Source organism: Mus caroli, unplaced genomic scaffold (genome assembly GCF_978045245.1).
Source record: "Mus caroli unplaced genomic scaffold, Mus_caroli_1 scaffold_1, whole genome shotgun sequence".
NCBI classification, from domain to species: domain Eukaryota; kingdom Metazoa; phylum Chordata; class Mammalia; order Rodentia; family Muridae; genus Mus; species Mus caroli.
In genome coordinates, this window is record NW_028227256.1 from 164,961,772 (window position 1) to 164,978,274 (window position 16,503).

General features: G+C 50.7%; 1 protein-coding gene across 1 annotated transcript in view; it reads right to left on the reverse strand.

The window, feature by feature from the left end:
- Positions 1–800: 800 nt before the first annotated feature.
- Uck2 (uridine-cytidine kinase 2) overlaps positions 801–16,503 on the reverse strand; it is a 62,824-nt gene continuing 47,121 nt past the window's right edge. Inside the window, exons 2-7 of the mRNA XM_021162233.3 lie at positions 15,493–15,652; positions 14,610–14,706; positions 12,470–12,612; positions 7,808–7,905; positions 5,659–5,707; positions 801–4,439 (exon numbers count right to left, since the gene is read on the reverse strand). Of these exons, the coding sequence (XP_021017892.1) occupies positions 4,300–4,439; positions 5,659–5,707; positions 7,808–7,905; positions 12,470–12,612; positions 14,610–14,706; positions 15,493–15,652 (687 nt within the window). The 3' untranslated portion in view covers positions 801–4,299. The remainder of the gene's footprint in view (positions 4,440–5,658; positions 5,708–7,807; positions 7,906–12,469; positions 12,613–14,609; positions 14,707–15,492; positions 15,653–16,503) is intronic.

Sequence of the window (16,503 nt, forward strand, 5' to 3'; positions counted from 1 at the left end):
GGCCCTGGATGTAGGTGTTTTAAAAACAGGAATAAGCTGGATGTGATTGTGTGTGCCTTTAATCCCAGCACTTGGGAGGCTGAGGCAGGTGGATCTCTCTGAGTTCAGAGGCCATTCTGGTCAACATGGCACAGGGCTATATAGCAAGACTCTTACCTCAAAGAACAAATCAATCAATCAATAATCAAGCAAGAATAGAAAGGCTGGAGCGATGCCTCAGTAGTTCAGAGCATTTACTGCTTTCAGAGGATCCAGGTTTGGGTCCCAGCACCCACATGGTGGCTCACTCCAACACTGTGCGTTGCATGCACATATATAGTACATACACATACATACATACAAACACTAACGCACATGTATGTTTTAAAAGTACACACATATACCTTCATTCACATCATAGTGAGTTATCATTAATGTAAGCTTCCTTACACATGCCCCACCCCGGTACCTTCCCTCCCCCCACCCCACCCCCACCCCCAGTTCACTCCACCTAGGTTTAGTTCTCCTTTTCAACAGAGAGAAGTGGGTAGGTCTAGAAGGCGGCAGAGGCAGAGGCTACACAAAGGACATCAGTGAGAACAGAGCCAGCATCCCTAGAATCTCAGCCTCCCAGAAACCATGTGATAGAGAGTGCAAGGGAGAGCCCTGGGAGTCTGTCCCACACACATCCCAAGACCAGGACAGGAGGCAGGCTAAGCACCCCTGCTTCCTCCAGAAATGCAAGGCCCAGCCCTCCCTCCCTCCCCCCAATTCTCACAGCAGGCTGCAGAGACTGCTGCTAACCAGGCACCACAAAGGAGTGAAGAGTTGAATTCATTGTTTTTATTTGTCTTTATTTACAGCCAAGTACATAGGGTGTGGTCATTTCATAGCACGAACAAAGGCAGGGCAGTAAAAAAGCAAAGACGGGAAGAGGCAGCACCTTCTGGGGAAAGAACAGCCTAGGTCTCTAGTCACCCAACCCTGCTGTGGAGGCAGGGCTGGGTGGGAACTCACTGCCCGAGGGAAACAGGACTCCGCGGCTGAAACCGTCACCTGTGCCTGGCACTGTGAGAACCCAGCAGGACCAGAGCCAGAATCTTAAAAGGGACTTGTGTACACTACTAGATGCATCCAATTGTGCCTTTCCAACCTGCCCTCTTCCTTGTCCTGACACAAAGAGCATACAGCAATGGCCCTGAGGAAAGTATGAACGGCAAAGGAGACAGAGAAGGCCAGCTGGTCCTTCGCAGAAAGCATGGGCCTGTATGTACCAGGGGCTGACCCCAGCCTCAGGAAAATCAGCCCTTTCTTTGGAGACTCTTGGACATGAACAACACAGGTTCCAAGGGCAGTGAAAAACATTTCCCTGCCAGAGACTGCATTCCTCTGCAGCAGTGGGGGCTTTGAGGACAAGGTTGATCCCAGTCTCCACTTTTGACTACTCAGGGGCACTGACCCAGCAGCCTCCCAAGAGACTCACCCTGGAGAGAGCAAGCTGGAGCCAACTTCCCCCACGGTCTGAGTAGTCACCACCATAAGTATTCATTCGGAGACAGGTGACTTGGCCACTGCCCTAGCCCCAAGGCCTGAACCCGTTCCACTCCCTTCCCCAGGGCCTACTCTACCCACGCTAGACCAGATGCCTATCTTTTTCGGCCTCAGGTTATCCAAAGAGAAGTCAGGGGGGCGGGGGGTGGGGGGGAGGTTGTATTACCATGATGAGGTGTAAGGCTGGACCTTCCTCTGACACAAGACTCAGAATTTTTGTTTCCTAAACACTCAGGCCATAGACGTCTGTGAACGGGTGGGGGAAGCAAGCACCATTGAGTGGCTCTGAGGTGGAAGAATCTGTGCACCTGTGTTCAAGGTTGTGCAGCTCTGCCCAGCTGGGCTTCCTCTCTAGAACAGCTCGGAGTCCCCAGATGACAAATGCCATGGTTTCCAGATCCCTTTACCTCCCTGCTCTCCAATGGAATGGCAAAACCAAAACCTCAAGGCTCAGACCACATTTCCTATAGAGAAAGTTCAAATGCACAATTGGCCAAAAGCTGGGCGGCGGCCTGGAAACAGTACAGCGTCCAGCCCTCCCCTATACCCAGCAAATGCTGCTTCTAGCCAATCCAGAACTTCCCACGGAGATAGGGGTAAGGTGGTCCTACAGCTGTGTCCAAGCTACACCAAGTGGGCTGCTCAGAGGTTTTGGAGGCTTGGTCCCAACACCATGGGTAGATGAGGGAGCAGCTAAGTAAAGGCTCAGAGATGAGAAGAATCCCTTTTCCACGGCAGTGGGATAGACAGCCAAGGCACGAAGTGGTTTGGCACCTGGAAGCTTCAAGTAAAGTTGAGCGTGCTACCCACTGAGCTGCCAAGGCTCTTGTACACAGGAATAAGTTTTTCCCATGAGCACATGCAACATGCAACACTGACCAGCAAGGCCAAGGTCCTTGTTCTTAGGATCTGAGGCCAGGTCCTAACCTACCGTTTTCTAATCTCAGGATTTCACAAAGTTGGTGTGATAAAGACTGCTTCCCGAAATACTCTAGATGGATCTGCCTTGGTGAGTGCGCCTTCCCCACAGGCTCCTGAGCTGAGAGCTCCCTGCTCCAAAGGCAGCTACCAGCATATGAACTTGCTACAGAGCCTGCACCACGGCCCCCTACTGCCTCAGAAAAGTGACAAAGCTCTGCTGAGGACTGGGTTAATGACACCTAAATAGAAAAACGGAATTGAAGGCAAATTTGAATCCTGATTGGGGAATCAGACGGGACAGCTCGAGGGAACCTCGGTGCGGTTTGTGGAGTATCGGAGTAAGAGCCTCAGTGGGCTCCAAGTGCTGCCCAGACATGAGGCTCTCCCATGGGTTGAGGATGTGGCCCACAAAGTGCAGGACGGTGACCACCACCATGACAATCCACGGCTCTTCTGCAGCCAACACAGACTGAGGCCTCTACCTCACACCTGTCCCTTCTGGCTTGGTCCCATTCCCTCCAGCTGTCTTCTCAGCAAGCCATCCATCAACCTCCTCTAGGCAGGAGTCACCACCGAGGAAGTGCTCAGAGGAGCTGAAGATCTCTACCTTGGGCATCTTCAATCTAAAACCCCAGCTTGGGTACCCATGATTTAACTACCCTCCCTTAACATCTTCTAAGAAATAACTTCTCTTCTCCCGGCCCCTTCCTGCTAGGCAGCCACCTTATTAACACGGTGACAGTGTGGTTCAGGAAATCATCCTGATGCTGCTGCTTCAAGAGAATCTCCGGGGGCGAGGCATTGGCTGTCACCTCCCAATACAGCCCCAGCTCAGACGGGAGAAAAAGCTATTGCCAGTTCCATGGGTAGAACTCCTGGGGCAACCTCAAATAAATGTCAGTGGTCCATACCAGATGTCGTTAACCAAAGCTCATTAAGATAAATATTCTTATCCAATAATGTGTCAGGCAATTGGCCAGCTAGTTCCTTACACTCTCCAGGAGACAGAGTCACGTCCCATCCCCTTCTCTCTTTTCGCACAGGATGAGACCCTAAAAAAATCCCCACCTGGAAATTGGAGACAGCTCTGGCTTCCTGGGGAACAAAGATAGCACAGGAAGAAAGGAGTCATGGAGGTGCCCAGGCAACCAGAGTGAGGCAAGAAGGAACGCAGACAGTCTGATCTTCCTCAGTGGGCCTCTTCCCTGAGATTGAGGGGAGTTGAGATCACACTTAATTTCAACTCCAAAACAAAACAGGAAAAAAAAAAAGAGAGAAGTATCTCCCTCAGCTCCAGTTTCAAGGTGGTGGCATCTGACAGGGGAGCCCTTGAGGGTTGAGTCCCATCCCCACTGAGGCCCAGGGTGCTGAGAACAAGGGACAGCAACCAATCAACCACCCGACTCCCGTGGCTCCCCGGTGGCCGGAGCACAGAACACTGCTGAGCGGGGCTCCAGGCCCGACACCCACGCACGGGTTCCTACAGGATACTTATGGCAAACAGCTTTACAGTATCTGTACAGTTACACAAAAATAGATCCTTTCTTTTTATATAGACGTATGTATGTGTGTATTTATAACTGGTTACACGTTGGGTTCATAATTCGGCATCACCAGTACTAGTTGGCACAGTTTGTCACTTATGCTCGGGGTCAAGTTCCGTCAAGATTTGCTGTTCCAAAGTACAAAAAAGGCAGAAAGGGAAATCAAGGCATTTCATCTCCGTGGTGGTGTTTTCTTAAATACAGTAATTTTCTGAGGAGGCGTATGTACAGGTGACCAGAGCCTCTTGACCCCTCCTGTGTCTTGGAGCTGGGGGGCTGGGGTTTGGAGTCAGGGGCACGGGAGTCAATGTGGCCGGCTGCTGGACTCTGACGCCTGCCTCTTGCGGGAAGGGGTGTAGCCGTTGAGATAGCCGTTCGTCTGCCGCTTGGAGAGCCCCCCGTTGAGGATGTCCTGGATGTGTTGCACGATGAGGTTGATGGCCACTGTGAGACAGAGACCGGCAGTGTTAGGGACAGTGGGGATGCGGCAGGGGCACGCGGCAGGGGCACACGGTCGGGGCTGTGAGGACAGTCTGTGGGCATGGACGGGCCACGCAGGAAGCAGAGGCAAAGACTTCCAGGAGAGTGGCCCCAACCCTTGAAAGCAAGTCTTACCCAAACTTCTCCAGAGCCTCCAGCAAAATATTCTAAAAGGACAGGGAATGATAGCCAGTGAACGGCCATTGACTGGCAGTCAGTCAGGGTTCCCACCAGATGAAGCAACCCAGAAATTGTGTGGAGATGACTGGAGGTGGTCTGGTTTTTGGGTTGTTTGTTTGTTGTTTGTTTGTTTATTTGTCTTTGGAGGGTGGGGGCTGGGGTTAGAGACAGGATTTTTCCGAATAGCTTGGCTGTCCTAGAACTCCATTGATCAGGCTGGCTTCAAACTCAGAGTTCGTCTTGCACATGTCTTCTGAGTGCTGGGATTAAAGGCACTCGAGACCACCCAGCGAGAGACGGTTTTTAACACCAATTACCTCTAAGTTCCCTTTACTAAGGACCTACCAACTTATGTCCCCAAACTGCGACAATATCAACAATACAGAGAGAGGCTCTTCTTCCCACAGAAGGACGAGCTGTGTTAGCATCGGAAACAAACTGCATACCTCAGCCAACTGACCAATGCTAACAGCATCAACAAGGGTGTGTGTGTGTGTGTGTGTGTGTGTGTGTGTGTGTGTGTGTGTGTGTGACAGTGGAGTATGTACCTGAGTGTATAGGGAGGCCAGAGGAAGATGTCAGGTGTGTCCTTCTCTATGACATTCCGCCTTGTTCCCTTCAAACAATCTCTCACTAAACTGGGGGTCACAGTTAGGCTGGCAGACAACATGTCCTAGCAACTGTCACGTTTCTAATCCAAACACTGCCAGAGTTACAGGCACAGGCACAGCCATGCCCAGGATTCTGGGACTTGGTATGTTTTGACAAAGGTGGTCTTGGATACCAGGTGGCCACATGTCATTACTGGGGTGGCAGCTGAAGGGAGTCTGCAGCTCTTTCTGTAAGATTCCCTGAGTATGTATGTCTACACACATGGACATACATGTGACCACAGATCTGTTCCCAAGACTACCAGACCCTGTAGAGTCATCACAATTGTGCCCCTATTAAGAGCCGTGTGAGCGTGTTACTGAGCACAGGAGGACTTCCCACAGGTACTCACCGAGATTGTCTGCACCTCTAGGAATGATCACATCAGCATATTTCTTTGTCTGTAGAGAAAGATATTTACATAGAATTAACCCAGACGTTCAGGGACAGACCTGAGTCCCTCTCCAAGGGCACAAGGGGGGGGCCTAGCCTGACCCTGGCAGCAGCTTGAGACTTTGAAGGCAATGCTGGGGAAGGAGAGGCCTAAGGAAGTGCCTTCATGGCTGACATGTGAGTGAAGGGAGAAAGGACGTGTCAAGTATAGCCCATACTAGGAATAGCATTAATCAGAAAAACCCACACTTAAACAGCTGGAGATGCAGCTCAGTGGGAGAGCCCTTGCCTAGTCTAAGACCCTGGATTCCACCCCCAACGCTCACAAAACAAAGAACCAATAGCTGCACTTAAAGGGGATCCATCTACACCTTGGGTTTTTTAAGCAGTCTGAGGGGTGACGCTATTCACACCTAGCCCTCAGATAAAAGCCTCTGAAGGGAACACCCTGCTGGCGATCGGCTTCTCTATCACTGCAATAGATTACAAAGTGAAGCCATGCTCCTGGTGTATTTTGTTTGTTTGCTGAGATTCCATGAGACATATTAGCAGTAAGTGCATCCTAGAAATATGCCCCTGCCTTTTCACACAGTCCGTGAGTACCCCCTTGTATGCCCGAGAACCCTCACTCCTGCCAAATCCTGACCACGGCCACTGTCAACCTCAGACCCCAGACGTTTCTCAATGATGGGAAATGAACTGCTCTTCCCCGAGCAAGAAGTAGCTGGACCGTGGGGGTGAGCACAGACGCTCCAGACAACACTCGGCCAGAATCTTCAGCTGGCCTAGACCTGAGTTAAACGGCAGGACAGTGACAGACACGGCTGGCTCCCAAATGGTGAAACCCTTCTGGGTTCTCAGTAAGTCAAAGAGTGGGAAGGTCCTCCGGTAAAAGAGACGAAAAGGATTTCACAGCCCTTCGGCCCTGGGAGCCCTTTCCCAGAAACCTGATCCTATAACCTAACCTTCAGACTGGCAAACTTACTCGGGCTTACTCAGAAAGTCCAGCAGTCCCCGACTGAAAACAAAACCAAGCCTGCTGTAGGGTGAAGGTCTAACGGACTTAAAGCAGCATGTTGAGGAGAAAGGGCAGAAGGCATTTATTAGCAAGAAGAGATAAAGCCACACTTACTGTGAAGACGATCCCCAACACCCCTCTTCCCAAACGACCTCACTCAAACCGGCCTAAGCTCCAACTTCTCCCTCTCCTAGTTACAGATAAGGAAGGCCTGCTTTGCCAGACCTGCTCAAGCCGGGAGGACACAGTGATTCTCCTAACATTCCTTCCACATCTTCTTCCCTTCTCAAGACTACATCACACCCTGAGTCTCGGGCCCCATTTGGCCTCTCCTGGAGAGATGTGTTTCTCTTGCAGATTATATGCTTTGAGTCAGTCCCCTTCAGTTCTCAGAAAGCCACCTCACAGGGAACTCCCAGGTCAACTCCCAGGTCCTCCAGAGGGGATACAGCTGTGCCAGGACACAGGCAAGGAAGAGGATTCTAGCATAGTCCAGCACTCCCTAAAATGAACCAACTGTCACAGTGCCTCCCACCACACCCCCTGCACCCACACTCGGCTTTCTGGAGTCTCCAGCTGGTTAAGGTCTATCTTGGATGTGAGCTAGCTTCAAGCAAAGTCTCGATACCATAGCCCTTCCAGGCAAGAAACGCAGGTTGTGCTAGGAGATACTCAGGGCTAGAGTAACTTTAAGAGGAAGAGGGGAGAAAGACAGCAGGACGGAACCCAGCCTGCTCTCTCAGGACTTCAATCAGGTGCTCACTCAGAGAGGAGTAAGATCCGAGCTGCAACGAGTCCAGCAATCTACCATCACAAAGCTATAGAGCGAAGGCCCAGCAGCTAAACGCTCTTATTGTTCTCCCAAAGGACCCAGCATACGCCTGGCAACTAACAACCATCTGTAACTCCAGTTCCATGGGATCCCAAGCCCTCCTCTGGGTACTCCATGCATGTGGTACACAGACATACACAGGCAAAAACACCCATACACATAAAATAATAATAATAATAATAATAATAATCCTTTAAAGAAGATGAAATCATTAAATATCAAGATTTACATTTAGCAAAGACAAAGAATACAACTCACTGGCAAGCAGAATTCCTCAAAGGCAGGCTTCACAAACGTAATGTACTGTGATAAAATCTGCTCAAGGTCCCTCCCTCTTTCGCTGATGTCCCTCAATACTGCAAGAGAAGAAAAAACAAAAAACAGAAATCAAGAAAGCGGTTCGTGAGGGAGCAGACCGGGCCCATGCAGGTCGCCCGGGTGACTGAGAAGCCGGACTTCTCAGATTCTTGACCTGAGATGGATCAACAACAGATTTAGGAAAAAACAAGTTACATTAAGTCTTACTGCCAGCAAATTCTACTACAGTGTGTTCTCTAACATAAAAAGGCTGCCTGACCAAGACCAGCAAGCAGCTGTCTTGTCTCAAGCCAACAGAAGTTTTACAAGAACCAGGAAAGAGCAGGGCATCCCCACTGAGTCAGACAACAGGGAGCAGCTGGCTGCGGCTGGCAGAATGCTCACCAGTGTTCCCAAATCCACAGCAACCCCACCACCACCACCACCATCACCCCACCCCTCAACCCCTGCCACTGGGGTGGAAAGCCCTTTCTGCTCACCTCGGGCACAGAAGTTTGCAAATAGAAATGCCCATGGTGAGTTCTCTCCCATTCCAGGCAAAACTAAGCCAGAAAACGGAGGAAGCCCAGATGGATCCAGATTCACCACCTTCCACGTCTATGATCTCCCTCAGTCCCTCTAGTCAGGGACCTGCAGCCAGCGCTTTTTAAAAACCTGTTTTAAGGGCCAGACTATCTTGGTTCTGTCACTGTGCTCTGACCTCCCCAGGCCTCAGTTTCCCTCAGAGAAAGAAGTGAGGTAGGAAGGAGGCCTGTCAACCAACGCAGCCCTCTGCACAACTGTCATTTTAAAGCTAACTATTAACATGCTAAGTTCTTTATCTGTATTCCCAGGGATTACCAGATCTCAGCCAGGCCACTAAGTAGTGATGTGTGTGTGTGTGTGTGTGTGTGTGTGCACATGCGTACACGATCACACCCCACACAGACCTGCTGCTGCTGCTGCTGCTGCTGCTGCCGCCTGCAGGCCAGACCTGGTAACTTCATCTGTCATAAGAGAAGCCGGTGACTCATGCAGTCAGCTCTGGGGGGAAAGTGACCCAGCAGGACTGCGTGGCTCTCTTTATCTAATGAATATGGATCTGGAGGAACGTGACCTAGATGGGAGTCCTGTCCCTGGAGTCTCCTGCTCCTGTGACCTTAAACAAGTGACTTCTCCTCTTTTGGGTCTTCATTTAAACAAGAAGTTGACAACGTAACATCCTGATTATAACTGGGGGAGGGAGGAATCTCACGGAGCCTATAGGCTGGTCTTGAAATGGAGCAGAGGATGACCTTCAACTAACACACACACCTGCCTAAACTCCCGAGAGCTGGGATCCCAGGTGTTGGCCGCCGTGCTCCGTTTTCACACAGTGCTGGGGAAAGAATCCAGGCTTGTGCCCGCTGGGCAAGCAATCTACGAACCAAGCTCCATTCCCAGCCCCGATAAAGCTATTGGTTAAGATGACAGGGAGGCACAGAAAATCTTCAGCATGGCAGCTGGCACACGGTAGGTTCAACAAGCCTACCCTCCTGTGACAACTGCAATACCGGCACAACCTGAAGGGGGCTCCTCAAGCTAAGACCAGTCAATGAGGGGAGGGGGCAGGGGCTGCAGGAGTCCTGCAGAACCCCAGACAGCTAAAACAAGGTCTGGAGAGTCCAGTAGAACACAGACACGTGCGATACGTATTTTAAAGGGACAGATGGAAAAGAAGAGTCACAAAGACACGGGTCCCAGATATTGAGGACATAGATAACAGAAAAGGCACTGTCACCCAACGCCCTAAGAGCCTTCAAAGAAGTTGTCACCTTAAACAGACTAGGATGGCTCCATGGCCAAGGGCAGGCCAGGGTCAGCCAGCACACTGCATTTGAAATGCCCTGCTCCTTGGCCACTGCCAAGAAATGGAGCCAGACCAAAGGCTGAGTCAGAACAAGATGTTGGCACAAACCGGAAACTCCAGAAAACCAGCACTCCCACCCCACCCCACCCCACTGCAGCCCAGCCTGAGCCCCACACTTGGGTTGGATCAAAGCAATGTGCAGGAAGCTACATGTCTGCTAGCTCCCTGTCTGGCCTAGAGGGGCCCGGCAGCGGTGCTCTAACCGCCCAAGCCTCTAACTGCCCAAGCCTCGCTTCTTCTCTGCCCAGGTGCTTAAGAGCCCGCCAGGAGGAAGGAGCAGAGAGAGAAGCACTCAGTAAACGCAGAGAGTAAGGTGATCTAGGGGGGCCTGCGGGATTCTAAAACCCACTTCTCCCTGGCTGATATGTCAGACACCTAGCACACATAGCCTAGGTTAGGAACGATGGGTGGAAACCTGGCACCCAGCTCTCTCAGAATCTTCTCCAGGCCTCTATCTGCTACTGTTACTCACTCACTGTCCCCCAGCCCTGAAGATCCCTGCACCCCAAGCATACACCAAGCGTGTTTTGTGTCACACCTTGAAAGAAGGAACTTGTAGAAATGACAAGTAAGAAAACTCCACAAATCCACCAGGAAGGGCAGGGCTTTGCAGAGGAGGGACTTGTAAAACCACATCTGAAACAAAGAGGCAAGCAGTCTGCCCAGGCAGCAACTGGCAGACAGTCACTGGCCAAAGAGAACCTCGGGGGAGCTGGGTACATACACCTTTAAATCTCAACCCTTGGAGGCAGAGGCAGGCAAAGCTCCCAGATCACTTCAAGGGAGACCTCTCCCCACCCCAGGCCAGGAAAGGGAGGGAGACTATTTTGGTCAACCTGGATCCTGATGACCGGATTTTAGTCAGAAGCAAAGACTTTACAACTACTCCAAATCTGATTCTAATTTCCTAGACATTTAGCCTCCTTCTGAGGTCTCTCTAGGATTGAGTCCCACCTGCTAGGGCAGTTAGTAAGCCAGTCAGTCAAGACTCTCCCGAGGCCCAGCTAGACTGCAGAAAGGATGCCAGCCCCTCCCTCTGACCTCACATGCAGCAACCATCAACTCCTGAGCCTCTGGGCACTCTCCCTGCAACATCACTAATCTGTCACTGAAGGACTCATCCCCAGATGACTGCGTGCTAGGAAAAAATAAGGTTCAGACACAGTCTGCCCAAGGCCACACATCTGATGGGCACTGAAGCCTGAGTGTTAGCGCACTTCGCCTGGCTTTGATTTAATTAATTAATTGTATTATTTATTATTATTATTATTATTATTATTATTATTATTATTATATACCATGTTGCCTTTGGCAACCATAAGGTGAGGAAAAGTGCTGCATTTGTAGGTCAGGTGACGAGCCAGGCTGGGTCAGATGCACAGGAGGGGTCCATAAAGAAATACAAGCCTGCCTAGGTATCACTAGAGCCACCACCGTCACTAAGCTAGAAGAGGGATCTGCCTGCTGGAACTAAGGTCTCGCCCACCAATCTCCCCCCATCACTTACGGATACTTTTGTTGTTTCCCACTTAGAGTTCAAGTGGGGCTCCAAGTGAATGTGCACCCCATTGTTCCTTAGCAGGAAAATCCCTTAGGCTAGCTTCTCTCTGTTCCACAGCTTCCATGGACAGCTCTTGCTGAATATTATATATATGTGTGTGTGTGTGTGTGTGTGTGTGTGTGTGTGTGTGTGTGTATACATATACATACATACGTATATATATTGGACTGGAATGTCCAATAACTCACATATCTACCTACCAGGATCTGTCTGAAACAGGGTCTAAGCTGGCCTTGAACTGGCTAAAGATGACCTTGAATTTCTGATCCTCCTTCCTCTACCTCCCCGGATGCATTAGTGATAGAGGGCACCTGCTCACGTGATGCTGGGGATGGAACTTAGACTTCACAGATGCTGGGCAAGCACTCTGCCCACGGAGCTGGGAGTGCTACATCCCTAGCCCAAGCTACTTCCTATCTATTCTCTCTTGTATGCTCCATCCACAAGCTACTCTCAGAGTGGGCCACTGTTGTGTCTATAGGTAATGAGCACTTTCTCTAATTGCCTGCACCACAATCACTCCTCACCCCTATGACCTAACCCCTCACCACCACCACCCCCAGCCTCCCAGTGGAATCAAATGGCTCCGCTCAACTCCTCACCCAGTTAGTTCTGTGGTTTCTGAGAATGCACAGATTCAACAAAAGCACAGGTCCGCTCTCAGGAAGCCTGGTGGAGAATCTGCTCCAGGGCTGGCTCGAGGGAATGAGAGCATGAGGAAGCAGATGGTGGGAAAAGGGGCAAGGCACTGCAGGCCCAGGATCTCTGTCCCCAGATGCCCTGAAGTTAGTGACTTCCAAGTCCAAGGCATCTCTTGTTGATGTCTTATGGGGGAAAAAAAGTCATAAGCATTTAAACTAGACGATTCCCAATGAAACTAGCCTTGTTTCACCTTCGTGACCGAACAAGCCCTTCTTTGCCTAAACTGTAACGTGACTAATCCCTTCCTAAATATCACCAAACACTCGGTAGCAGGATATCCCAGGGCTGGGCTGATATAACTGGGCTGAGTCACAGGGCCACACAGCCGCATTAGGAAAGGTCCAGGCTTCACTTCAGATCCAGGGAAGGCGCCACATGCCTCTCCTGGGCTCCCATCTATCTGCTCCCAAAGTGGCCACCAAGCGGGCCATGTGAAGCTTACAGAACACACCTCTGCGAGACAGACGGGTATCCGCATCTGTGTCCACAAAAAGCTTCATCTGGAACAGGTCTCGGACCTCCTGGGAATAGAAGGCTAGGATCCCTTCGAAGAGCACCACGTCTGCGGGATAGATGGTGACCGTCTCCTCTTTCCTGCAAAGAGGGGAGCAGTGATGGAGACGAATGGCTAGGGAGCCACAGCAAGATCAGAGCATCTGCTGGGCTGCGAATCCGGGTTCTCTCCCGCTACAGACCTACAACGGGAGGGGCTTGGCTCCTAGCCCCAGAGGCCTCAGGCCACCACCATGCAAAGGAGGAATTAAGAAGGCTAGGACAAACTAGTGGTGGACGTTCTTTAAATAAAACGGGTTGAAGGACGCAGACAGAGACAGAGTTTTTCTGAAGGCCTCTCTAGGAATTCTGTCATGCCTTGCACTTCTCCAACTTAGCACTCTGAACTTTTAAGAATCAGATATTCAGTTCTTGTTATATACTCCCACCCACTGCTGTACACATCTCTACCCACTCTCCCCTACCTGAGGCAACCTGAGGGGAGCAAAGAGCCAAGGAAAAGTGTGGGGGTGGGGAGTGGGGGGGAGTTCTGGAGTGTGCTGTGGTAAGCGAGAAAGCCCTGGATGGAAGTCCAGAGTTCTCTGTCCACCTCTTCCAAGGGCCCCCATGATGAATGACAGACAGACAGCTCATTCACTCACAGAGCTGGACAACCCAAGGCAGATCCTTGCACAGTGGTCCTGAGATGGGTCTGAACAGACAGGCTGCCTGGGGCTCTTCTGCCCCATGCCCCTCCAGTGCACTCTTAGCCTTTGATAAAATGATATCTGCCTTACGCCTCCTTACAGGCCCTACTGCCTCTCCTGTTAACATTGTACAGTCAGTCTCCTTCCCTAACTCAAGCGAGCTAACATTGGCAAACCACTCCAAGTTAGGGGGCACTTAGTTCTACTGTTCTAACCCTCATGTGGCAGGATCTGGCCCCACTGGAGGCGCTGGGAGGGCACTGGAGCCCCACTGCATTTCACTGCATGGATTACCCTCTCATCTCCCTCCTCTGTCCCAACCCCTGCCACGCCCTCGTGCCCTGGGTTATGAGAAAGGCACAGGCTATATATATGTGCACTGCTCTAAGAGCTCAGGATGCAGAACAGGATAATGCAGAGGCAGGCACTAGGCTTATAATGACAGGAACATCTGGTAAGAGATCTAATTTCCTGTTTTAAAAGAATTCAACTCAGAATGAATGGCACAGAGTAATCAGAAGAATGGAAAGCCGGTGGGAAAAACTTTCTAACAACCCACAGATAAAGACTGGAGCCTCGACAAGCTCAGGTCCAAGAAGCCATGCCTGGGAACAGACTGTCTACAAGTTCAGCTTACGCTGTAGAGCCCCAAGGAGTTTTTTATGTTAACCCAGTTCTGAAGACTCATATCTGGCCAACAAGAGTAAATATTCCCAAATGTATCCTCATATTAGGGCAAAGAGAGTGAGCTCAGATTCTAATTATGCCCTAGGATGGATGCCCACAGGAGGGGCTTCAACAGAGTCTGTCTGGATCTAGATGTCTGGATGCTGACTGCAGACTAGGGACTAGCTTTGGGGTGTGGTATGATCCTGATGGCCTCAAACCCTCCACACTCTCCAGCTACAAGTACAGCCTGAGAACGGAGAGATGTTGCTTTGTTCTTTCCCTGGTCTGCCTTTGGTCCTGCCCATGATAACCTTTTTAAAGAGCAAAGAGTCAAAGATGCATTCCACAACAAACACACGTGCCCAAAGTTCAACCCCGTCCTTCTGAGAGAAAAGGGAAACGACCCAAGTAGTCCACGAAATATCCTCATGAAGATGGGGAAGGGGGCTGGTGAGATGACTCAGCGGGTAAGAGCACCCAACTGCTCTTCCAAAGGTCCAGAGTTCAAATCCCAGCAACCACATGGTGGCTCACAACCATCCGTAATGAGATCTGACTCCATTTTCTGGAGTGTCTTAAGACAGCTACAGTGTACTTACATATAATAAATAAATAAATCTAAAAAAAAAAAAAAAAAAGAAGATGGGGAAGGAGGCAGAGGGCACACCCGGGTTGCTGGAAGCCGCAATGGCTGACAGCCTCTGGCCAGCCTGGCTTGCTTACCGTGAGTGGGAGACAAAGTCATACACGGGAATCTGGACGGTTTTTCCTTCGGTGATTTCTTTGAGTGTTTTGAAGATGAGTTCGTTGTCAAAGGCATCTGAAGGAAATCAAATGATTAATTAACACAGCTCTTGGTTTTTAAACCAACCTGTCCTAAAATCAGAACAAACTTTCACACCCTGAAGTACACTGCCTCTCCAAAGCCAGTGTCCACCTGTGACAGAATATAAACACTCCCTGGATCTTAAAACAGGGTGTGTTAAATGAGTTCTGGCAAACTGAGCTCTTTGTTACCTGCTGACAGCCTACACTTGGTGCTGACACGCCCCACTCCCATCTCTCCTCGAAGGTCAGCTGAGGGCCCTGGGATTGGCTCAAGTTAAGCGAAAAGTACACTGTGACTAGGAAGAACTACAGTCCCATTGCCAAGCAGGGCTGACTCCCAACAACGAGAAGCCCAAACGACCTGAAGGAGCACTGTGCTGATCTAAGCTCGCAGCAGAACTCATTTAGGGGTCCATGTTAAGGCTCCCATCTCCCTTCTTGCTGGTCACCAAGCAGACCACATGGGGTTGAGGTTGAGGGGTGGGTGGAGATGGTACAGGCTGCTACACATCAACCAGAAAGACCAGTGGTGTGTTTGCTCCTGGGGCTGGCCCATCTCTACCCAAGCTTACATGGCTGGCATTCATTCGATTCAATCGGCTCTCTGCAAAATATCCCAAAACCCATTCTTTCCTCTAAGCACATGATAACCCTGCAAGCTGGTCATTAGGCCCCTATGGTGTGGACAGGAGGAACAGACTGGGAGAAGCTAAGCCTCGTGGACACAGCCACCACCCGATCCACCTTCAACACACACATCTCTCAACTCCCAACTCACCCGGGTGATCAAAGTTGAATTGGCCCTTGAGGGCTTTGGCCTTCTGCTCTGAGGTGAGGACTCGGTAGAAGCTATCCTGGCTCAGGATCACCACCTGCTTCTGGTGGTAATCAACCTCATTCTGCCCCAAAAGCTGGACGATCTTAGCACAAACGGAAGACTGTGAGGAGAGAAGACGACAGCCAGGAGTCAGAGGTGTGCGCGGGAGTGTGCGGGAACACAGGAGGCGCGCATCTCTAGGCTGGCGCCTCCCTGAAAGGAAGCCAGCAGCTCTGGTAATATACAGCCAACTAAAACGATAAGACAGTGCAGGGGATTGGGGGGGGGGTGGTATCTTGAAAAATAAAACCCCTCTAAGACCAGCCTGCTGAAAGGAAGGTCTAAGGAGCCCATGGTCCTTTCCTCCTCAGCGCCTGCTGCTCTGAGGGCTCCATGCTGTAAGGTGTGGAGAGTGGCCCTGCCTCCTCTCTGCAAGCTGGTGAATGAAAACGGAATGCCAAGAATCGCTCCATCTTCATGTAGAAAGTGGAACTGATGCTATGCTGACAGAGCAAAAAGTGACTACGTAAGCACGGGGCACTCAGCGCCTACACAGCCTCATCAGTGTGAGCCAGAGCCGGAGCAAGGGAGAGAGCCAGAGCAAGGGCTATGCAATGTAGTGACAGAGGGGCTGGAATGTCGGCTCTGTGGCTGAAGTGCTTGCTGCTCTTCCAGGGGACATGAGTTCCACCCCCAGCACCCAGGACGGGTGGCTCACAATCACCTGTAAATCTTTAACTCCAGGGACGCCAACAGCTTCTTCTGGCTTTTATAGGCATGCAGGTAGATATAAACAGGTAATAAAACCTTACTTAAAACAGAAGCAGACTGGCAAGATGGCTCAGTGGGTAAGGCACTGGTCACCACTCCTACAATCTGTGGTGGACCCGTGAGACAGAAGGAAAAGAGTGAATGTGGATAAGCTGTCCTCTGAGCTCCACAGACATGCACAGACATGCACATGCATGCACA